The sequence below is a fragment of the Ovis aries genome, chromosome 13, assembly GCF_016772045.2.
Source record: "Ovis aries strain OAR_USU_Benz2616 breed Rambouillet chromosome 13, ARS-UI_Ramb_v3.0, whole genome shotgun sequence".
Classification (NCBI taxonomy): domain Eukaryota; kingdom Metazoa; phylum Chordata; class Mammalia; order Artiodactyla; family Bovidae; genus Ovis; species Ovis aries.
The window spans coordinates 32,427,501-32,451,954 of record NC_056066.1 but is presented as its reverse complement, the minus strand read 5'-3'; the positions used below and the strand labels follow the sequence as shown (position 1 = coordinate 32,451,954).

The window sequence follows — 24,454 nt, the reverse complement described above, 5'->3', positions numbered from 1 at the left end:
AATCAACTCCCATACCGGGAACTGTTAGCCTTACTGATTCAACTAATTGTAAAAACTACCTGTGAAGTTTTTTGAAGTTTCACCTGAGGATATAAAGATATTAAAACACCATGAACCCAGCTTTAAAAAAGATTGAATAATGTTGTTCATCTACAACTGAGATTAGGCCAGCAATCCTAAGAGAGGGAAGGACATTTCATAAAACTCAAAGGGTGCCTGAAGGGTTCAAGCAAACTCTGGTTTAATTCTTTCTTTGGAGGTTCAGTATTAGTTCAGTCACTCAGTCATGTCTGACTCTTTGCAACCCCATGAACCGCAGCACGCCAGGCACCCCTGTCCATCACCAACTCCCGGAGTCCACCCAAACCCATGCCCATTGAGTTGGTGATGCCATCCAACCATCTTATCCTCTGTGGTCCTCTTCTCCTCTTGCGCTCCATCTTTCCCAGCTTCAGGGTCTTTTCAAATGAGTCAGCTCTTCACATCAGGTGGCCAAAGTATTGGAGTTTCAGCTTCAACATCAGTCCTTCCAATGAACACCCAGGACTGATCTCCTTTAGGATGGACTGGTTGGATCTCCTTGCAGTCCAAGGGACTCTCAGGAGTCTTCTCCAGCACCACAGTTCAAAAGCATCAATTCTTTGGCGCTCAGCTTTCTTTATAGTCCAACTCTCACATCCATACATGACCACTGGAAAACCCATAGCCTTGACTAGACGGACCTTTGTTGACAAAGTAATGTCTCTGGTTTTCAATATGCTGTCTAGGTTGGTCATAACTTTTCTTCCAAGGAGTAAGCATCTTTTAATTTCATGGCTGCAAATCACCACCTGCAGTGATTTTGGAGCCCAGAAAAATAAAGTCTGACACTGTTTCCCCATCTATTTGCCATAAAGTGATGGGCCCGGATGCCATGATCTTAGTTTTCTGAATGTTGAGCTTGAAGCCAACTTTTTCACTCTCCTCTTTCACTTTCATCAAGAGGCTCTTTAGTTCTTCACTTTCTGCCATAAGGGTGGTGTCATCCACATATCTGAGGTTATTAATATTTCTCCCAGCAATCTTGATTCCAGCTTGTGCTTCCTCCAGCCCTGCGTTTCTCATGATGTACTCTGCATAGAAGTTAAATAAGCAGGGTGACAATATACAGCCTTGACGTACTCCTTTAGCTAGCTGTGAACTGATTGAAAAAGTGAAAGTGTTAGGCGCTCAGTCGTGTCCGACTCTTTGGGACTCCATGGACCGTACCCCACCAGGCTCCTCGGTCCATGGAATTCTCCAGGCAAGAATACTAGAGCGGTTGCCATTTCCTTCTCCAGGGAATCTTACCACCCGGGATTCAACCCAGGTGTACCTGTATGCCGCCCCACCCCCCCCCGCCCCCCCACCCCACCCCACCACCCCCCGCCTTTTTTAATCAGGTCAGTACGACTCAACCCTTCCCAATTGGCACCCAGCCCTGTCCTGCCAGGTCTACACAGCGATCCACCAGTTTGCGGGCCGGTGGCAGCTCCTCCTCCAACCTCTTAAGGGATGCCAGCCCAGGCCAGCAGCAACTGGATGCATCGCGGGTGGAGCTGGGACACTCTGGAGGCGTGACGTAGCGGCCATTCACGGCTGCGGATTGGTGGGCGGGGGAAGGAGGGGCGGGCCACGTCGCCGGAACTGACGCATTCCGGAACCCGCTCTCTGCAGAGCAAGCTGGGTTGCGCGTTTTGAAATTGATGCCAGTGTGGTTTTGCACAACTCTGTGCAGCTGACAGCGGATTCACTCTTCACGATTCCCCCCTCACCCCCCGCCTCGTGAGTGGCATTGCCTCTCAGTGGTGTCCGTGAGCGTCGCTGAAGAAGTCCCGGGACAGGTTCGGTGGAGGTGAAGCCGCTCCAAGCCGGTCCAGCTCTAGAAGGCGTGGAAGTTCCTCCGCGTTTCTTATTTTAACTGGGCGTGAGCCTCTCTCTTTTCTTTGGCATCGGATGGTCCTGGCACGTCGTGGGTGGTGTTCATTGCCCAGACGTTCATTGCAACTTGGACAGAGAAAAATCACCGTTTTCTGTCATTTTTCCTAGAAGAGGAGAACTCAAGCAGTAGGAAAATGTCTGTTTTCCCTAAAATATCTTTGAGACTTGAAGTTGAAAACTATCTTAAAGCGGGCTTTATGAATAAGGAGGTAGGTCAGATAAATATATTAGATGCTGTTTGCAGACATTCAAATATTTACACACTAGGGATAGGGAAAAAAAACCTAAAAGGCAATTAAATGTTTATAGCTGTTGTTTCTTATTACTAGCTCTTCCCAATGCATTAATATAATATGCTCATGTCTTTCTGCAGGTATGTAATGAATCCTTCCTGAGCTAAGAGATGTATGGAGTGTGTGTCTTTTTTTTTTTTTTTTTAACATTTCTGAATGGGAAAGGAGGGAGGAGGAAAAAAGCTGTTGTGTACCTGGCGACAGGTGTCGGGCACTGAAGGGGTTACAGGGGTGAGCAAGCAAAGATCCGTGTCCTCTGAGAATTATACGTCCTGTAGGGAAGAAACACATGTGTTCTTACAACGCCTGCTCCGTACTCAGGTGGAAGGTATGCTGTTATTCAGCGAGTGCTTGTTAAATGCCACTGGTTGTGCTAGGTGGTTTGCAGACCTTGAACTTCTTAATCTTGTGTCTGTGCTCAGTCGTGTCCAGCTCTTTGGAACCTCATTGACTGCAGCCCACCGGTCTCCTCTGTCCATAGGATTCTCCAGGCAAAAATACTAGAATGGATTGCCATTTCCTCCTCCAGAGGATCTTCCCAACCCAGGGGTTGAACCCACATCTTCTGCATCTCTTTGCGTTGGCAGGTGGATTCTTTACCACTGAGCCACCTGGGAAACTCCACATCTTAATCTTAGCGATCTTTTTTTGGTAGCTATTTCATCCCCATTTTTACAGGTGAGAGAGCTGAGGGTCCAAAGAGTTATGTTGCTGAATCTACATTGTTGTCATGGTCCTAATGTTGAAATCTGAAGGGAAAGAACTTAGGTGTTAATACAGTGGGAAAAGGAATCGGTTTGGAACCCCAAACCCCCTGGTTTGCATCTCAGTGCGTTTTTACATGTCTGAAACTTGCTTTCCTCATCTGTGAAGTTGGAGGACATTTAACAGCACTAAATTTTCAGGGTTAAGCTGTTAGTCATAGGGTGAGCACCTGGCATTGTAGGTCCTCAACAAGTGTTCCTTCTGTGCGCTGCTGGCAGCCTTGAGCACAGAAGTCCTCAGTGAATGTTGATTGATTGCCAGGCTCGTGCTCTCTGCCTAACCATCCTGGTTGTAGGCAACTTTGTATTTTCCGAATCTTTGGTGTTGTATTCAAAGTAAAGCCGCACAAATGTTAATCACTTTCAAAGATGTTAGTGAAGCCATGACTTCTAGGTTTAGATTTCTGTGTTTTTATTCCCAAAGATTATATTAAAGAGCATCACAGTATGGAAAGATAAAATATTCTCCTTTTTCCCTAAATATTTTATTAATTTTTTTGGCTGCTTTGGGTCTTAGCTGCAGCATTTGGGTCTTTAGTTGCAGTATATGGAATCCAGTTTCCAGACTAGGTATTGAAACCAGGCCCCCCGCATTGGGAGCTCAAACTCTTACCTATTGGACCACCAGTGAAGTCCCCAAGGAAATAGCTTCTTGATTTCAAAGAACTTTAGGGATGGTGTTAAGAGAAATAGAGGCAGTTTTCTTCCCCCAGAATTTTTGAAATGATTAACATTGTTTTGTAAACGATTCAAATGTCTTTGACACCAGTTCTTTTTCAAACATACTAACAGGATTTTCTGAGAAGGCGATGGCACCCCACTCCAGTACTCTTGCCTGGAGGGTCCCATGGACGGAGGAGCCTGGTGGGCTGCAGTCCATGGGGTTGCGAAGAGTCAGACACGACTGAGCCACTTCCCTTTCACTTTTCACTTTCATGCATTGGAGAAGGAAATGGCAACCCACTCCAGTGTTCTTGCCTGGAGAATCCCAGGGACAGGGGAGCCTGGTGGGCTGCCGTCTATGGGGTCACACAGAGTCGGACACGACTGAAGTGACTTAGCAGCAGCAACAGCAACAGGATTTTACAAAAAGAAAAACTATACCTATGTAAAAAGTATCGAAAATAGTAAAATATTCGGTTAAAAAACATAAACACTGAGAAAGTGCTAATATTTCTAGGCTAGTGGATTATTAGGCTGGCAAGTGGTTTATGAAGATTCTGTGAGGCAGGGGATGGTCAAAGATGACAAAAAATGGTGAAATACATGTCTTGAAGGCTTCAGTTAGTTACAAGGAAGCTTGGTCATTTGAGTCTTCATAACTCTTATTTCTGACAGGTATCTTGCTGGTTTTTTTTTGGACAGTATCTGCTTGTTACTTTTAATAATAATGTGCATGTTTGCTCAGTCATGTCTTGACATTTTGTGACCCCATGGACTGTAGCCCGCCAGGCTCCTCTGTCCATGGGATTCTCCAGGCAAGAATACTGGAGTGGGTTACCATTTCCTTCTGCAGGGGATCTTCCCAACCCAGGGATCAAACTTGCATCTCCTGTGTCTATTGCACTGGGAGGCAGATTCTTTACCACTATGCCACCTGGGAAGCCTAACATGTAGTATTACCGTATTAAAAAAACTGATGTTGTGGGAGATTGTTGGGTGACAGTATCAGGTGTTACGTTTTCTTCAAATACTGGTGTTTTAAAAGGTTACCAGCCAATTTGCTCTGGGGTATGAGGTTAGCAGGGAACTAGTTCTACAGAAGTGATGTAACAGTTAATATTTTTATAAATAAGTAGAATGAAATCCTGAATTTGTGTGAATAAATGTAGCAGATATGTTCAGAATGTTAATAATGGTTTGAAGTTGAGGTAGTGATTTTCTAATCCCTTTTCATCAGATGTTTCATTAGGTGTTTATTAGCATAACCCCGTGAAAAATCACCGTAACTTTAGTGTTATCAACATGTAAACAGAAAAGTGAAATGGAGCATGATTGTGGAATGATGTTTCATCAGTTGGCACAAATGTATATGCGTATATCTTAATATTTTTAATTTGTATTATGAAATTGAAACAGTAACTTGTTCTTTTCTTCTTTTCAGATTCTGTCTGCTTTAGGTAAACAAGAGGCAGAAAGGAGGTTTGAAACGCTGTTACATAACTTGTCTCATCCTCCATCATTCACCACGGTCAGAGTGAATACACATCTAGCCTCAGTACAGCATGTCAAAAATCTATTATTTGATGAGCTTCAGAAGGTTGGTGCAAATTTTTGTCATTATGTACAGAAGGAGATTTCTCCAGCTTATGCCATGTTGCTTCTGACATCATGTGGATGATATACTGTTACAAGTTTACAAATAAGGAAATTGAGGATCACGAATGTTGTTTAAGGTTATATGGTGCATGCTAATGCTAGAACTTGAACATAATACTTCTGATTCTGAATTTATTTAGTATAACTGGATAGATTACTCAGCCCCTCCGGGCCTCTGTTGTTTCGTCATCTTCATCCTTAAAATGCTTAAGAGGTCTGTTCTAACCCAAAAAGTTTGTGCTGTTGTCATAAGCAGCTTATAACGATCACGAGGGCAGATCATATAGCTGACGTGCGCCCAGAGGTCAGGAGGTGCCTACTGATTACCTGTAGGATAGTATTTTTAATTTTAGTATAATAACAATATAATTTATTTTTATTGGGGTACAGTTGCTTTACAGTGTTGTGTTTGTTTTTTCTGTACGGCGAAATGAATCTGCCATGCATATACATATATCCCCTCTTCCTTGGGTTTCCTTCCTGTTTGGGTCATCAAAGAGCACTGGGTAGAGTTCCCTGTGCTGTACAGTAGGTTCTCACTCGCTATCTATTTTATACATCATATCAGTAATGTATATATGTCTATCCCGGCCTCCCAGCTCCTCCCACTTTCCCCCTTGGTGTCCATACAGTGGTTCTCTACGTCTGTGTCTCTGTTTCTGGTTTGCAAATAGTTTCATCTGTACCATTTTTCTGGATTCCACATTTATGTGTAATTACATGGTATTTTCCTGCTTCTGACTTATTTCACTCTGTATGATGGTCTCTAGGTCCATCCACATCTCTGCAAATGATAGTTTCTTTGCTAATTAAATATAATTTAATAAAAGGAAATTAAATAGCATAAAGAATGTATTTAAAAATAAGATGATGCAGATTTTTTTGGTTCAACTAATAAAATAGTTTTCATATAATACTCATGTTCTCTAAGTGACAGTGGATTGTAAAATGCATAAGAGGTCTGTTCTAACCCAAATTGTTAAAGTTTCAAATAGAAAGATAATATTAGAATTTTCTTGTTTATATTGTCTTAATTGCTTTCAAAATCTGTATATTTTGTAAGTGCAATAAGTCAGAGAAAGACAAATACTACATGATATCACTTATATGTGGAGTCCAAAAAAATACAACAAATCAGTGAATATAACAGAAAAGAAACAGAGTCACAGAGTGAACAAACTAGTGGTCACCAGCGGAGGCCAGCTCTGTAGGGGTGGGAGAGGTAAGTTAGGTGTTTGATGTAAGATACACTCAAGGATGTACTGTATAACACAGAGTATAATTAATATTTAACAGTAAGTGTAAGTGAAAAATAACCTTTGAAAACTATTAAAAAAAAATACCAGAAAGAAAACCCCAAAGCTGTGCATTTCATGTTTCATACACCGTGCACTGAGGTTTGCCCCCCAGGAAATGTAAGATGGAGGAAAACAAGGTGCCTGATGTGGGATAGTTCTAGTTATTCCATTTTGCAGTTGTTATTACATCTCTTCTAACAAATAACCACAGATGGGTGTCAGCAGGCCTATATCTCCCTAAGTACCTAAATGAGAAGGGAAGAGATAAGCATAGTTAAAAGACTCCCATTTGTATATCATAGGCTGTGTTGTCAGTTTACTCTGGATAGAACATTATGAAATTTTCAGAGCATCTTCACTGGTACTGATTCTTTTTATTTTATTGAAGTATAGTTGATTTTCAGTGTTGTCTGTGCTGTGCAGCAAAGTGACTCAGTTATATATATATACACACACATGCGTAATCTTTTTCACATCCTTTTGTTACAGTTTATCACAGGATGTTGAATATAGTTCCCTGTGCTATACGTTAGGACCTTGTTGTTTGATTCGTTTGTTTTTTGTTTGTAATATCACCACATCAGTGAAATGTTTATCATACTGTCTTTAGGAACAGTTCTATAAACTTCAGGTTGTGAGGAGATGACCATGATGTAAGAAGAATTAGCCACAGTTTCTGTCTGTATGAGACCAGAACTTAGTATAATAATTATGTAAAACTTGGAGAAAGGTTATTGTGAATTTCAATGAGTGATAATTTTATTGACTGTATGAGGCATACAGTGTGAACAGTTTTCTAAGCAGCTGAGAGTATTACTTTTATATAGCCATGTGTATAGATTTTCAGCTTGAATAAAGGAAGCTGTTCTGTGCAAAACTCAGGCAGATCCAGGTGGTTTTCTTTTCTAGAAAATTAGTCCTAGAGCTTAGATAACCTAGGATCCCAGTCTTATAGAAAGAAATCTTAGGTGTTGTGTCTAAAACAAGGCAGATGAAATCATTCTGGGCTTTGAGTCCCTTTCTGTAAAGGTTGAGATGAGACTGAGAAAGTGGGGCTGTGGGCAGTAAGTAAGAACCTGGTGGTTTGAGTCTTGCTTCTTGCTACCAGGAAAGGGGACTCAAAGGAGGTTTTAGATCACAAATGTTCGTTTTCCATGTCCCAAAGCTCACATGTATCCTGAAGGCATATCCTGAATGGTATACAAGCGGGTGCTTTGTCTCCAGATTTCTCTGGGTCACATATTGAAATTTCATCTTTTAAAATTTCATTTGACTAGCGAGGATGTGGAGAAGCTGGAACCTGTCTCCACTGGTGGGAAAGTCAAGTGGTCTGGCATCTTTGGAAAAATTTGTGGTCTCTTAAAAAGCTAAACATAAACTTACTGTACAACCCAGCAATTCCACTCCTATATCTATCCAAGAGAAGTGGAAACATGTCCGTGCAGAGACTTGGACATGAATATTATTAACAGCATTGTTTGTAATAACCAAAAGGGGGAGACTGTCCAAATGTTCATTGACTGGTGAATAGAAAAACAAAATGTGGTTGACTTCACACCATGAAATGGAACTCAGCAATGAAAGTGGTGAACTAATACATGCTACCATGTGGGTGAACCTCAGAAACACCACAGTGAGTGCAAGAAGCCAGGCACAAGACCCTCTGTAGTATGTGATCCTATTTGTATGAAATGTCCAGAAAAGGCAGCTTCTAGAGAAAGAGGTAGGTTAGTGGTTGCTGGGGGTTGTGGCTGGAACAGGGATTGACTGCAGATAGGTGTGAAGAATCTTTGTGTGGTGATGGATAGGACCTAAAACTGAATTCTAGTGAGGGTTGCACAGTTCTGTAAATTTACTAAAAAAAATAAAAATCATTGAATTTTGCATTCCATATGGATATATTTTATGGTATGTAAAGTAAACCTCAATAAGGCTGTTTTAAAAAGGGCACAGGGTAGAAACAAACAGAAGAAGCCCGTGGTATGTTTGGTTAAAAAAGTGTGTGATACTTTTATGAAAGTTAGGCACACGTGGTTTTATGAAAGTTTTATTTCTGTATTGTTTTAATATCTGATAGAAAAGGAAAGAAGGAAAATCTTGGCCCGAGCAGGTTGATCTCTGTGTAGAATATCTCTAGTGTGGAGAGAGTGTAATGCTTCTGAAGCAAAACAAAAACAAATGACAGAATTCATTATCTTCTCCTTGGAAGGATCATAGTCTAGATACTGTAAGGCAGCGGTCCCCAACCTTTTTGGCACCAGGGTCTGGTTTTTCCATTCTCCCAGTTGAAGACAGTTTTCCCATGGACCAAGAGAGGGGGATGGTTTTGGAATGATTCAAGTGCATTACATTCATTATGCACTTTATTTCTATTATTATTTCATCAGCTCCACCTCAGACCATCCCAGAGGCTGGGGACTCCTGCTAGGGTATCAGACAATGAGAGAACATGAGGAAGAGAGGGGAAAAAACAGAGAGGTTTGTTTGAGTGAGGAGTTCACCCTCAAGATGTCTTACTGTGCTGTTGGGTATGGTTAGTTCAAAATTCCCTTTGGTCAGAGAAAGCAGAACTCAGAAGAGCTGTTGACTTGCTAGAAATATAGTCTGATTTCCAAAATCTGAAGAATTTTTGTTCTCTTCCCTTTTCAACTTAGAAATAAGTTGATTTGGGGCTTTCGATAGCTAGTGTATGGATACTACAGTGCAGCACAAGTATCTCTTATTGTTACTGCTTTGGTGCAGTATGTGAAGATGTAATCAGTAGCATACACAGCAGAGACTTGTTTTCTAGTATGTGTGTGTGGCCCTCTGATAGACAGAGTCCTTGCTCTCCATTCCCCTTGTTCACGGGGAGTGCCCGGTTGTCTTCTGTCTGCAGCCATGGTGTGCTGGTACATACCAAACAACCCCCTTTCTAGGAAAAATAATGCTGGTTTGTAGTGTTTGCTGTTTTTTGTGGTGTAAATGCTCCCACTCTGGTCAGTTTCAAGCTGCCAGCGCAGTTGGCTCCCATGAGACTGCTGCTGCTGCTGCTAAGTCGCTTCAGTCATGTCTGACTCTTTGACCCTGTAGACGGCAGCCCACCAGGTTCCTCTGTCCCTGGGATTCTCCAGGCAAGAATACTGGAGTGGGTTGCCATTTTCTTCTCCCACGCATGCATGCTAAGTCACTTTAGTTGTGTCTGACTCTGTGCAACCCTATGGACAGCAGCCCACCAGGCTCCTCTGTCCCTGGGATTCTCCAGGCAAGAGTACTGGCATGGGTTGCCTTTTCCTTCTTCATACCCATGAGACTGGGAGTTAGCCTTGGCACCTATGCTGCTGGCCCTGCAACTGTTTCTAGTCTGAAGGCCAAGTATGGTGGAGGATACTGAATATCCTCAGCCTTTGCCAGGAAGCATCATCAAAACTGATGTGGCAGGACTTCCCTAGTGGTCCAGTGGTTAAGACTCTGCACTTCCACTGTGGGGGGCACGGGTTCAATCCCTGGTAGGGGAACTAAAATCTCATATACCACGGTGCTACCAAAAACAAACAGGCAAGCAAAAAACTGACATGGCATTCAGTGTTGATAATATATAACACACAGCATTTAAAAATTTCAGTCTTTAATGTCCTATTCATGCAACTCTCTGTTGGATATGTGTTTTCAAAGTAGGTCACTTAAGGTTAACATGGTTTGTGTTTACAAAGTCACACTTAACAAAATTGAGCTTTTTACTTGTAAAGAAGTCAAGAAACTTGAGAATCAAATTATAGAGAAAATGTTGTTTTGAAGTCTTTGATTTTGTTTTTTGGAGTATCCCATGGAAAAAAATGGAAATAATCCTAAATCAAACTTTATGCTCTGTTAGGTAATGACACTAAAAAGCTCTGTAATTTGAAATTTACCCAGTGTGTTGATTGCTTTGTAATCCTCTGTGTTTATTTTCAACAGCAGTTTAATGGATTAAGTTTTCCTATTCTTCAGCATCCAGACCTTCAGGATGTCTTACTTATTCCTGTTATTGGACCTAGGTTTGTAACTATTTCATTTTCAAATTGTATTCTTATAAATAAAAATTTGTCACAGGTTCTTTTTTTTACTGTTTGGTGATAGTACTAAGTTTCTCTGTTAGCAACTTTATTTAGATAGGAATTCGCAAACTTGATAAACGTTGACTACATTGTCTGTCGTGGAAAATACTGCAAAAGAACACTGGGAATAGACTCAGCTATCTTGAGAGGAATGCGTATTAGTTCCATTTAGTGGTGATTGATTTTTTTTCATTCCCTAAGACATTTGTTTACTTGTATATCTTAAGAGATTCCACTGCTAAATTAAAACTTTTTTGGAGCTACAACAGAAATACAAAGCAACAGTGTTTCCTATTTTCATAATTGATATATTTGTAAAATTTTATTAATTCACAGTGATGTTAAATTACTGTATTTTCTGAGTAGAACGGGCTACCACGGTAGCTCAGCTGGTAAAGAATCTTCCTGCAATGCAGTAGACCCCAGTTCCATCCCTGGGTTGAGAAGATCCCCTGGGAAAGGAATAGGCTACCTACTCCAGTATTCTTGGGCTTCCCTGGTGGCTCAGACAGTGAAGAATCGGCCTGCAATGTGGGAGACCTGGGTTTGATCCCTGGGTTGGGAAGATCCCCTGGAGAAGGGAATGGCAACCCACTCCAGTATTCTTGCCTGGAGAATCTCTATGGACATAGAAGCCTGGTGGGCTACAGTCCATGGGGTTGCAAAGAGCTGGACACGACTGAGCAACTAAGCACAGCTAAATAGAAGATATACTGTGTTTGGAAGGCATGTATTTAAAAAAGGAAAAAAAAAAAAAAAGGCTTTCATATTATAATGGGAATTCTGTTCCCAAAGAGCATTTTTAAATCCCTAATTGTGATAAAAAAATTTTTTAATACCCCTAAGAGTAGTAATAAACATAAAAATCATTTTGTTAAAGCTTTTAAGTATTGATAATTTAGTGGTCAAATACAGCCTTTAATGTGGGAGAAGTATATGTACAAATAAATGATGATATTTACAATTACTTAAACACGTAAAGCATGATGCTCTGTGTAGGATAACCACATTTCTTTTGCAATTAAATACTACAGATTTATGTATATTTATACACAAAAAATTCTGGAGGGTATAATATACCCAACTATTAACAGGGATTAATTCTGAGTGCTTAACTCTGAGGAGGTTGGGAGAAACTAGGTAAGAAGAGGCTCTAATTGTAACATTTCTGGTTTATTTTTTTTACTGTAAACACATATTACTTTTGCAATTAAAATTGAGTCTATAAACTCCTTATTGTATATTTTTGTTAAGAGGAACATCGCATTAGTGAATGGAGGAGTCTTACTTAAGTGTGCCGAGTTTTGCTAAATTCATACAACTATATAGTCAGGACTCACCCCCATCAAGATATACACCATTTCCATCACCAGAAAATTCTCTGCATTCTGCCCTCCATACTAGGAAACCACTGTTCTGATTTCTCTCATTCCTATTTAGTTTAAAACCAACTAGTTACTATAGTTGATCAGTCACAGGTCTTCTGAGATCTGAGATTCATTTTAGAATACACTGGACATCATTCCACGATGCCCATTGTTTTCCATAATCTATGTAACTCTGTTTCATTCTTCTTACTGGCTTCATAATAATCCTTTCGTCCTATTCTTTGTAGTGAGTAAGCTACTCATTAAAACATTAGTGAACTGTGTAACACCGTAAGTGAGTTAACAGGAAAGCACTAAGAAATCTTTTAGGATTGTGGATTCATACACCTACCTTTCATTTCTGAAAGGAGCATGTTAGCTCTACTTTGTCTTTTAAACTCATCACCAGTTTTATTAGGTATCTTTTGACTTTCCACTGTGAAAAATGAAGAAATTCTTATAGCTGCCCTAAGACTTGCACAAACCACTTCTACCAGTCCAGTTCCTCTTTTGGCTTTATCCGTAAGGAATGGGACTGACACGACATACTCAGACCTTCCTTCTTTCTGCCTGACCCTTTGGTGCTGAGGAATGAATAATTGTTTGGGTATCCAAGGGCCTTTCCTTTTCAGAAACAGTCATACCCTATTGAGGAATTGGATTTGATCCAGATTTCACTGTGTCAGTTAATTACTCTTCATCACTTGCATCTTCAGTTCAGTTCAGTTCAGTCGCTCAGTTGTGTCCGACTTTTTGCGACCCCATGAATCGCAGCATGCCAGGCCTCCCTGTCCATCACCATCTCCCGGAGTTCACTCAAACTCACGTCCATTGAGCCGGTGATGCCATCCAGCCATCTCACTTAGCTGCTGCTTAGATTTCTTGAAAATTGAATTTTCTTTCAAATTTTTCTTCCCCCATTTATGTGGGCTTTAGAAAAAGGAATATATGTGTACTTTTACTCGTTGACAAATCTTTTTTACTAGAAGCTCAACATTTCACAACGATTTAGGATATCAAAATATAGGTTAAACAATTTAAAGAGAGAAAACAATTCAAAAAGTAAATCTCAACATAAAATTCAGGTTCCTTCATTTTATTTAACATGATATTTAATTTACTTAGCAAATATATGTATATATTTAACAATTTTTTTAAGTTTTAAAATTTATTTCAGTATTGCTTCTGGTTTTTTTTTTTATGTTTTGATTTTTCAGCCCCAAGGCATGTGGGATCTTAGCTTTCCAACCAGGGATCAGACTTGCACCCCCTGCATTGGAAGGCGAAGTCCTAAGCACTGGACTGCCAGGAAAGTCTTGATCAAATATATTTTAATGTTAGGAAGGTTTTACCAATGGTAATTAGATTAAAGTAAGGTGGTACTGCTGAAGTTGATGGTATCAATGTCAACTTTATTGAAAAACTTAAAAGAGAAAATTGAAAGCCAGTCTTCTCTTGCTTCAAAGTATTTTTCATTTTTTTAATTGAAATATAGTTGACTTATGGTGTGATGTTAGTTTCAGGTGTATAGCAGAGTGCTTTAATTATATATTCCTTTTCAGATTCTTTTCCCTTAAAGGTTTTTACAAAATATTTGGTTTAGTTCCCTGTGCTATACAACAGGTCCTTGTTGATTATCTATATTATATGTATTAGTGTGTGTATGTTAATCCCAAACTCCTAATTTATCCCCCCGTATAAGAGTATCTTTTTAAAATGTTTATTGTTGTATAGTTGATTTACAATGTTGTGTTAGTTTCTGCTGTACTGGAAAGTGAATCAGTTAAACATACACATATATTCACTCTTTTTTTGGATTCTTTTCCCATTTAGGTGGTTACAGAGTATTGGGTAGAGTTCCCTGTGCTACAGAGTAGGTCCTTATTAGTAATAGTTATCTCTTTAACTTATAATAATGTATATAGGACGGTCCCACTCTCCTGATTTATCCCTCTCCTGCGGTAGCCATAAGTTTGTTTCCTGCATCCATACAAGAGTATTTTAAACACCGTACTGCAACTATCATTTTTTAAAGACTGCATTTAAATCAATAGAATTTTTTAGGCCAATATTCAATTCGTAATGTTTAAGAGTCTCTCTGTATATTGTCTGTTGGTATTCTTTCCTTTTTGATAAAAATCTATTTCTAGCAGGTCAGAAAATTAACTTTCCCTAATAATTAAGTATAATTCAGTACCAGAAATATCTTGAGATACAAATGAGATTGAGTTTGCCCTTCTCTTCCAGCCATTCCATTTCCATTTCTCATAGTTGCCTTGCCACTAGCATTAGCACTTTGGTTTTCAATTACTGTTTGTATGTATGAAATAATAGGGTGAATACAATGGAATATTCAAGTAATTGCTCAAAGATTGCTGGTTCAATACAAATAGCAATCCTGCTGAAAAGAAACATTTGGTGACATGCAAATGAGATATCATGATCATTGATATCAAAATTATATTATGCAAATGAGATACCAGATTCAGTTCAGTTCAGTCGCTCAGTTGTGTCCGACTCTCTGCGACCCCATGAACCACAGCACGCCAGGCCTCCCTGTCCATCACCAACTCCTGGAGTCCACCCAAACCCATGTCCATCGAGTCGGTGATGCCATCCAACCATCTCATCCTCTGTCGTCCCCTTCTCCTTCTGCCCTCAATCTTTCCCAGCATCAGGGTCTTTTCAAATGAGTCAGCTCTTCGCATCAAGTGGCCAAAGTATTGGAGTTTCAGCTTCAACATCAGTGTTTCCAATGAACACCCAGGACTGATCTCCTTTAGGATGGACTGGTTGGATTTCCTTGCAGTCCAAGGGACTCTCAAGAGTCTTCTCCAGTACCACAGTTCAAAAGCATCAATTCTTCAGCGCTCAGCTTTCTTCACAGTCCAACTCTCACATCCATACATGACCACTGGAAAACCATCGCCTTGACTAGATGGACCTTTGTTGGCAAAGTAATGTCTCTGCTTTTGAATATGCTGTCTAGGTTGGTCATAACTTTTCTTCCAAGGAGTAAGCATCTTTTAATTTCATGGCTGAAGTCACCATCTGCAGTGAGTTTGGAGCCCAGAAAAATAAAGTCACCCACTGTTTCCCCATCTGTTTGCCATGAAGTGATGGGACCAGATGCCATGATCTTCGTTTTCTGAATGTTGAACTTTAAGCCAACTTTTTCACTCTCCTCTTTCACTTTCATCAACAGGCTCTTTAGTTCTTCTTCACTTTCTGCCATAAGGGTGGTGTCATCTACATATCTGAGGTTATTGATATTTCTCCCGACAATCTTGATTCCAGCTTGTGCTTCTTCCAGCCCGGCGTTTCTCATGATGTACTCTGCATATAAGTTAAATAAGCAGGGTGACAATATACAGCCTTGACATACTCCTTTTCCTATTAGGAACCAGTCTGTTGTTTCATGTCCTGTTCTAACTGTTGCTTTCCGACCTGCATAGAGGTTTCTCAAGAGGCAGGTCAGGTGGTCTGGTATTCCCATCTCTTTCAGAATTTTCCACAGTTTATTGTGATTCACACAGTCAAAGGCTTTGGCATAGTTGATAAAGGAGAAATAGATACTTTTCTGGAACTCTCTTGCTTTTTCCATGATCCAGCGGATGTTGGCAATTTGATCTCTGGTTCCTCTGCCTTTTCTAAAACCAGCTTGAACATCAGGAAGTTCACGGTTCACATATTGCTGAAGCCTGGCTTGGAGAATTTTGAGCATTAATATACTAGTGTGTGAGATGAGTGTAATTGTGCGGTAGTTTGAGCATTCTTTTGCATTGCCTTTCTTTGGGATTGGAATGAAAACTGACCTTTTCCAGTCCTGTGGCCACCGCTGAGTTTTCCAAATTTGCTGGCATATTCCAAATTTGCGTCATCTTTCAGGATTTGAAACAGCTCAACTGGAATTCCATCACCTCCACTAGCTTTGTTTGTAGTGATGCTTCCTAAGGCCCACTTGGCTTCACATTCCAGGATGTCTGGCTCTAGGTGTGCAATCACACCATCATGATTATCTGGGTCGTGAAGATCTTTTTTGTACAGTTCTTCTGTGTATTCTTGACACCTCTTCTTAATATCTTCTGCTTCTGTTAGGTCCAGGCCATTTCTGTCCTTTATTGAGCCCATATTTGCATGAAATGTTCCCTTGGTATCTCTAATTTTCTTGAAGAGAGCTCTAGTCTTTCCCATTCTGTTGTTTTCCTCTATTTCTATGCATTGATCGCTGGGGAAGACTTTCTTATCTCTCCTTGCTATTCTTTGCAACTCTGCATTCAAATGGGTATATCTTTCCTTTTCTCCTTTCCTTTTCGCTTCCCTTTTTTTTATAGCTATTTGTAAGGCCTCCTCAGACAGCCATTTTGCTTTTTTGCATTTCTTTTCCATGGCGATGGTCTTGATCCCTGTCTCCTGTACAATGTCACGAACCTCTGTCCATAGTTCATCAGGCACTCTATCAGATCTAGTCCCTTAAATCTATTTCTCACTTCCACTGTGTAGTCATAAGGGATTTGATTTAGGTCATACCTTAATGGTCTAGTGGTTTTCCCCACATTCGTCAGTTTCAGTCTGAATTTGGCAATAGGAGTTCATGATCCGAGCCACAGTCAGCTCCCAGTCTTTTTTTGCTGACTGTGTAGAGCTTCTCTGTCTTTGGCTGCAAAGAATATGATCAGTCTGATTTCGGTGTTGGCCATCTGGTGATGTCCCTGTTTAGTCTTCTCTTGTGTTGTTGGAAGAGGGTGTTTGCTATGACCAGTGTGTTCTCTTGGCACAACTCTGTTATCCTTTGCCCTGCTTCATTCTGTACTCCAAGGCCAAATTTGCCAGTTACTCCAGGTGTTTCTTGACTTCCTCCTTTTGCCTTCCAGTCCCCTATAATGAAAAGGACATCTTTTTTGGGTGTTAGCTAGGAGGTCTTTTAGGTCTTCATAGAACTGTTCACCTTCTTCATTGTTACTGGTTGGGGCATAGACTTGGATTACCTTAATATTGAATGGTTTGCCTTGGAAACAAACAGATCATTCTGTCGTTTTTGAGATTGCACCCAAGTACTGCATTTCGGACTCTTTTGTTGACTATGATGGCTACTCCATTTCTTCTAAGGGTTTCCTGCCCACAGTAGTAGATATAATGGTCATCTGAGGTAAATTCTCCCATTCCAGTCCATCTTAGTTCACTGATTCTTAGAATGTTGATGTTCACTCTTGTCATTTCCTGTTTGACCACTTCCAATTTGCCTCGATTCATGGACCTAACATTCCACGTTCCTATGCAATATTGCTCTTTACAGCATCGAACCCTGCTTCCATCACCAGTCCCATTCACAGCTGGGTGTTGTTTTTGCTTTAGCTCCATCCCTTCATTCTTTCTGGAGTTATTTCTCCACTGATCTCTAGTAGCATATTGGGCACCTACCAACCTGGGGAGTTCATCTTTCAATGTCTTATGTTTTTGCCTTTTCATACTGTTGATGAGATTCTCAAGGTAAGAATACTGAAGTGGTTTGCCATTCCCTTCTCCAGTGGACCATATTCTGTCAGACCTTTCCACCATGACCCGGCTGTCGGCATGGCTTAGTTTCACTGAGTTAGACAAGGCTGTGGTCCATGTGATCAGATTGGCTAGTTGTCTGTGATTGTGGTTTCCATCTTTCTGCCCTCTGATGCCCTCTCTCAGCGCCTACCGTCTTACTTGGATTTCTCTTACCTTGGACGCGGGGTCTTTCTTCACGGCTGCTCCAGCAAAGCACAGCCTCTGCTCCTTACCTCTGATGCGGGGTTATAAGATATCAGATAATATGTGTGCAAGTGAGATATCATGATTGTGTGATATCTCAAAATTATATTATCTTCCTTTTACTGAAGGGTTGCTAATATATGCAGTTAAATACATGCCAAGTAGGTAAGTGGATTTTTTATATGCATTCTCATAATCTCGAGCCTCTCTTTAGTGGGTCTTTAATTCATAGGCACCTCATTTTTAGCTGTTTTAATTAGTTTTCTCTTATTCTAAGCACCTTCTTACTATTTTTCTCCAGTCTTTCTTACTGTATTCTTGGAACATCACCTTTCTTTAATGCTATTGCTTCACTCTTTTGTTTAAAAACATTTTAATAAAAATCAAGCTTTTAGTATTTTTTTATGGCCCTACATTGACTTTTATATTTCTTCACTAAAACTTCAGCAGTGCTGACTTGCACCTTGACACTTGCATATATATACGATCTTATGTTTTTATACAGTTACTACTTGTGTTGAAAGATTCCCGAAGACCACTCCCCAGCTCAGTGATTCTCTTGGAGGACTCAGAGGATTCCACATGTAGTCGTACTTGTGACCATAGTTTATTACAGTGAAAGAATCCGAAGCAAAATCAACAAAATAAAAGCTGCCTGGGATGAAGTCTAGGGAAAACCATTTGTAAACTGCAGAGTCTTTTTCTAGTGGAGTCATGCAGTGTGCAGCTAACTCCCCTAGCAACAAGGATGACCATGCATGTGTGTGATGTCACCATCCAGGAAAGCTCCTTAGAGACAGGCATCCAGGGTTTTCATTTAGGGCTGGTTATGTGGGCAGCTCGTGCCTGGTAGGTACACAAATTCTATCCTCCCAGAAGGGAAGTCAGTGTCCACCATAAACCATATTATTTGTTTACAAATTGTTACAGATAATGTAGGCACATTGAGCTGCCCTTGGTGATGGACAGGGAGGCCTGGCGTGCTGCAGTCCATGGGGTTGCAAAATGTCGGACATGACTGAGCAAATGAACTGAACTGAACTGAATCAGTTAAGAGTGGGAAATCCTCTGATTCTGAGTTCCAGTTTGCTAGCCAAGGATCAGCCTCATCACCAGGCCTTCCAAAGAAAGGTGGTTTTTTGTTTGTTTTTATTTTTGGATGTGGTGGGTCTCTAATTGAGGCATGTGGGCTTAGTTGCCCTGCAACATGTGGGATCTTAGTTCCCTGACCAGGGATTGAACTCAAGTGGATTCTTAACTACTGGAGCACCAGGAAAGTCCCTGGCCCACTATGTCAGTGCTCTTCCCCATAGTCTCCCATTCTCTCCTTTCAATGAAATGGTGTTCTCATAAAAACTTTCTGATTAACATTACAGAGTTCCATTTCACAAAATATTTTTTGAAGATTGAGGGCAGGAGGAGAAGGGGATGACACAGGATGAGATGTTTGCATGGCATCACCGACTCAGTGGACATGGGTTTGGGTGGACTCTGGGAGTTGGTGATGGACAGGGAGGCCTGGTGTGCTGTGGTTCATGGGGTTGCAGAGAGTCGGACACGACTGCGCAACTGAACTGAACTGTGTGTGAGGACCCAAGATATACAGATGGGTGAGACATAGTTTAGTCTAAAAGCAGGTGAATATTGGTACAAGTCAAACTGCAGTAGATTCCTGGGGAGGGATATGAATTAAGTACCATCCAAGCAGAGAAGAGGAAGAGCTGAATGCAAAGAAGTAGGTAAAGATTTTCTCCAAAGACATGGTATTTCAGTTGAGCCTTGTAGGTGAGTAAGAAGGAGGTAGATGAGATAAAGTAGGCAAGGGTTCACAAGATAGAGAGAAAGTACATGCAAAGGTACAGAGGTATGAAAGTACATGGTGGTTTGTGACGAAAGTGACACGGAATCTATCAGTTTTCAGAGGTTGGTGAAAGATGTTGAAGTTAGAAGAGCTAGAGTGAAATGTGAAGGATTCATTTTAAATTTGATTAATTTTTATTGGAGTATAGCTTTACAGTGCTGTGCTGTTAATAGTTTCTATTGTGCAGGAGAGTGAGTCAGCCACATTTATATACATATCATATATATGTATGATATGTATTGCCAATAAGATCATCTACACCATTTTTCTAGATTCTACGTCTATGTGTTCATGTACAATATTTGTTTTCCTCTTTCTGACTGACTTCACTCTGTATGACAGTCTCTAGTCCATCTACATCTCTGCAGATGCCCCAGTCTCATTCTGTTTTATGGCTGAGTAATAATTTTATTTATATTTGTGCCACATCTTTATTCATTCCTCTGTTTATGGACATTTAGGTTGTTTTCATGTCCCGGCTGTTGTAAATAGCGCTACAGTGAACATTGGGGTACATGTGTTTTTTTGAAGGGTTATTTTTTAAAACTAAGAAATGTTCATTTTTTCGCACGGAATATAGGAGCCAAATAACTTTTATTACAGTCATGATTTTAGAAATATAATACTGGTAGTAGCATAAAGCTTTTTTTTCCCCAAACTACTTGTAGACGTTGACTTATTAGTAGGTTGTGAAATCAGTTTAACTGGTTGTTTATAGTTTTTTTTTTTAAGGAATAGGGATTTTATTATATAATATCCTGGAGTGTACATGGGAAGGTGTTTCGTGAAACATTTGCTATAAATGTAAGTGTGGATAGGCACACATGTGTACTGGGATGCCGTTCAAGTGCATTTCTCACATTGGATTGCAGCCAAAAAAGCCTGAAAACACTTTTTTCAAAAGATGAATTGCAAGCCTGGAGCCGAGTTAGGGAGCTATTTTAGTCTTTTATCTCCAGCAGTATGGTGAACTAGATAACTTGAGAACATTTCTGCTACTTAGGCCTAGGAACACTGAACAGAAAATAGGTCATAACATGGACAACAGAATGATTAAGAACCTTAGTGAGATACTCAGGGGTTAGAATGAAGGGTAACTGAAAATTGAGCAGTAAGTGCATGAGCTAAGATTAAGGGTTGAAGGGTTTAAGGGAGAAGGTGCTTGGTCCCCTGAACTTAGGGGCGTTGGTTTTAACAACAGCTGTTAGTGCTAAGAGGTGAGAACCATCCAAAAGTCAGTGCAGGGCAGTAATTAGGAGTTGTAGCTCTCTTGCCATGGAGCCTGGGTTGGTGGGAAAAAACCTATGACATGCACAACAGCAGTTCCATACCTGTAAGGGTTTGGAGTTCAAATTCATACTACCCATGTGGTCTTGACACCTGTGGTTTGGGAAATTGACATAAGAATTGGATCCTAAGCCAGTTCTTGAGTTGCTTGGCAAAAGCACTGCAGAGTGGCACCTGTCAGCCCAGGCCATGCTTTTCTTATAGTTAGAAGCTACACTAGGAATCAAACTACCATGAGTGAGAACCAGCATGTACAACAGATTGAGGGATTAGATTCCCCCAGAACTGAAGCCAGCCAGTGTGTACTCAGTCATGTCTGACTCTCTGCAACTTCATGGACTGTAGCCCCCACCACGCTCCTCTGTCCATGGAATTTTCCATGCAGGGATACTGGAGTGGGTTGCCATTTCCTACTCCAGGGATTGAACCCACGTCTCTTGCATTTGCATTGGCAGGTGGATTCTTTACCAGCTGTCCACCTGGGAAGCCCAGAATGTAGCAAAGAGAGCTAATTGGTAGGCACTATAAAATTAGTTTCCTTGAAAACGATTAAAAGCAAAAGGGAGAATCTAAAACATAAAAGACCCTAAGAGGGAAAAAAAGAATTGAAAAAGAGTTCCTAGACATTAAAATTTCATTAAAATTAAAAAGTCATTCAGTGAGTTAAACGCTAGACTCAACAGATGAGAGAATTAATGAGCTAGAAGATGGCTTATGGCCCATCACCTAGAATACAGCAGGTAAAGGAGGTCTGAAGCAATAGGAAATACGAAACTGAGTCATGAGAACAAGAATGAAAAGGTACTACATGTTCCTAATGAATCCCAGATGTAGAGATTAGAAATAATGTGGGAGAGACAGTATTCAAAAATATAATGAAGAATTTTCCAGAATTGATGAAAGTCAGATTTAAGAAATACAGTATCTGAAGGCAAAAGTAAAGATAAATACATGACTAGGTGCTTCAGAATGAAACTGAAGAACACCAGAGACATCAGGAGGGTCGGAAAGCAACCAAAGATAAAACATAGAAGTTGGATCACTGGATAAAACGATATCCGGTGATCAGATGATGCAAGTCTGATGTCGGGGGTGGAAGGGCCTGGGAGACGTGTCAGAGAATTAGAGGTGGTATTGTTTGATAACTCAGTGAATGTTGAGTTAGAAGTTCTAGGAGGCGATTCAAGATGATGCCAGGATTTGTGTTCTGGCTGCTCAGGTAGATAACGTCATTTTGACTGGAAACACAGGAAGATGAAGCTTTGGGCTGTTTCCAAGGATTTGAGGAGTGGATCAGGGAATCATGAGTGTGAAGTAGCTGTAGGACATCTGTGCACAGCTGTCTGCAGATAATCAGTCTGGAAAGACTGATTGTTAGAATATGTGGGTTCACAGTAAGGTCCAGCTGAATAGCACAGGGAGGTATAGTCAGTATCCAGTGATAAACTATAATGGAAAAGAATATGAAAAAGAACAGCTGGTTCACATTGTGGTACAGCAGAGATTAACACAACATTATAAACAACTATACTTCAGTAAAATAAAGAAGACCACTTTGTAAGTGGTCACCGAAACCATGAGATTGCCAAGGTTTGGGATACAAAGCGAGAAGAGATGATGGCATGTTTGAGAACCTGGAGAAATGAACCTCATCCAGAAATAGCTGGAGAGTGAGCAGTGAGTGTGGGACCTGGAAGGAGGAGGATAAATCTGAGAAGCTTACTGAGATATGATCAGTTGGAGATCTTGACAAGAAAATACACTTAAGTCCTTGAATTCACTTAAAAGGCACTTAAAACTGCAAGGAGTTAGGACCATACATATGACATGTTGCCAACCAGGGAACCCCATCAGAAGTGCAGTGCTTGAGATGTTTATTTGGGGCTCATCACATAGGTTCCCCTGACCTTTGAGAAAGTCTGCTCTGAGTGTTAGAAGTGATACCAGGCTTCAGTTTCAAGGGATGGATGGGAGGTGAGAAACTGGAGAACACTGAAGAAAGTTGGATAGCAGAGGAGGAAAGAACTTATTTTTGTCTTGTTTAAAGCATTAATAATTTACTGTGTGCCAGTCTACCACTTCAGAAATGTTTTTGCATTTCTCACGTTGTCTGTTTTAGTCTTTGAAGACAAACGTTATTGCTCTTCTCTCCTAATGCTATTATGAAACAGCACTGCTTGTTAAATGATGAAGCATTTTTTTTTTTTCCTTTGGGGTTGTGGTTTTAATCTCCGTAGAGCTTCATTGGATTAGAGTATAAACGCTTGATCATGTCCCTTCTAAAACAGTAGGCATCAGAGCTGTTGATAACAGACACCAGGCTGGGACCCAAGGGCTGCCTTGGCCTGTTTTACCCTGTGTGTCATTTCCTATGGCCTTAGTCCTGCCTTAGATTTTCTTTTTCTTTTTAATTGAGGTATAGTTGATGTAAATTATAGGTATGCAGTATGGTGATTCACAATTTTTAAAGGTTATGCTCCATTTATAGTTATAAAATATTGGCTATACCATAAAAAAGAGTGAAGTAATACCATTTGCAGCAACATGGATGGACCTAGAGATGATCATACTAAGTGAAGTCAGTTAGAGAAAGATGAGTACCACGTGAAACCACTTGTACATGGAATCCAGAAAAAAAAGATACAAATGGACTTATTTACAGAAGGGAAGTAGACTCAGACATAAAAAATAAATTTGTAGTTACCAAAGGGGACAGGTGAGGATGTGGGATAAATTAGCAATATGGATTGAGCAGACATTACTATATTTGAAATAGATAAGCAACAAGGTTCTGTTGTATAGCATAGGGAACTATATTCAATATATAGTAATAACCTATAAGGGAAAAGAATATGGAAAAGAGTGTGTGTGTATGTGTGTGTATATATATGTATGTATACACACATATATGAATATATATTCATATATATATACACATATATATGAATCACTTTGCTATATACTTGAAGCTTACTCAGCATTGTAAATCAACTGTACTTCAGTATAGAAAAGAATATTGGCTATATTCCCTGTATCATAGACTCTTGTGGGTTATTTTGAACGTAACAGTGTGTACCTCCTAATCCCCGACTCCTGTGTTGCTCCCCCATCTCCCTGTCCCCACTAGTTTGTTCCCCGTATCTGTAAGTCGGCTTCTTTCTTGTATTCATCAGTTGTATTTGATGAAACAATTTTTGATGCCACTTACTACCTTACACCAAGATTTTCTTCTCAAGTGCCCATCCTCTTTGTAATTAAAAAAAAAACCCCAGACTTTATTTATTAATTTTTGGCTGCGCCGTGTCTTCGGGCTGCCTGTGGGCTTTCTCTGGTTGCGGCCAGCAGGGGCTCCTTCGGTGCTGCCTGTGGGCTATCTCTGGTTGCGGCCAGCAGGGGCTCCTCTCTGGTTCTGTGTGGGCTTCCCATTGTGGTGGCTTCTCTTGTTGCAGAGCACGTGCTCTAGGACATGTGGGTTTGGTAGCTGTGGC

General features: G+C 40.4%; 1 protein-coding gene and 1 long non-coding RNA gene across 11 annotated transcripts in view; one reads left to right on the top strand and one right to left on the bottom strand.

Moving 5' to 3' along the window:
* Positions 1 to 224: 224 nt before the first annotated feature.
* On the bottom strand, positions 225 to 1,589 carry LOC132657621 (uncharacterized). Its single transcript, XR_009596045.1, has 2 exons — positions 1,524 to 1,589; positions 225 to 1,180 (listed from the first exon to the last, which is right to left on the bottom strand). It is a non-coding gene; the product is annotated as an uncharacterized LOC132657621 (long non-coding RNA).
* Positions 1,590 to 1,670: 81 nt separating this feature from the next.
* NSUN6 (NOP2/Sun RNA methyltransferase 6) overlaps positions 1,671 to 24,454 on the top strand; it is an 86,277-nt gene continuing 63,493 nt past the window's right edge. For 8 of the 10 annotated variants that reach the window (XM_004014257.5, XM_060397392.1, XM_042230602.1 and 5 more), the window contains exons 1-3: positions 1,671 to 2,168; positions 5,121 to 5,276; positions 10,570 to 10,649. In XM_004014257.5, the coding sequence (XP_004014306.4) occupies positions 2,094 to 2,168; positions 5,121 to 5,276; positions 10,570 to 10,649 (311 nt within the window). In that variant the 5' untranslated portion in view covers positions 1,671 to 2,093. Of the gene's footprint in view, positions 2,169 to 5,120; positions 5,277 to 10,569; positions 10,650 to 24,454 lie in introns of those variants that run through there. The other 2 variants (XM_060397394.1, XM_042230603.2) reach the window with 1 other exon arrangement.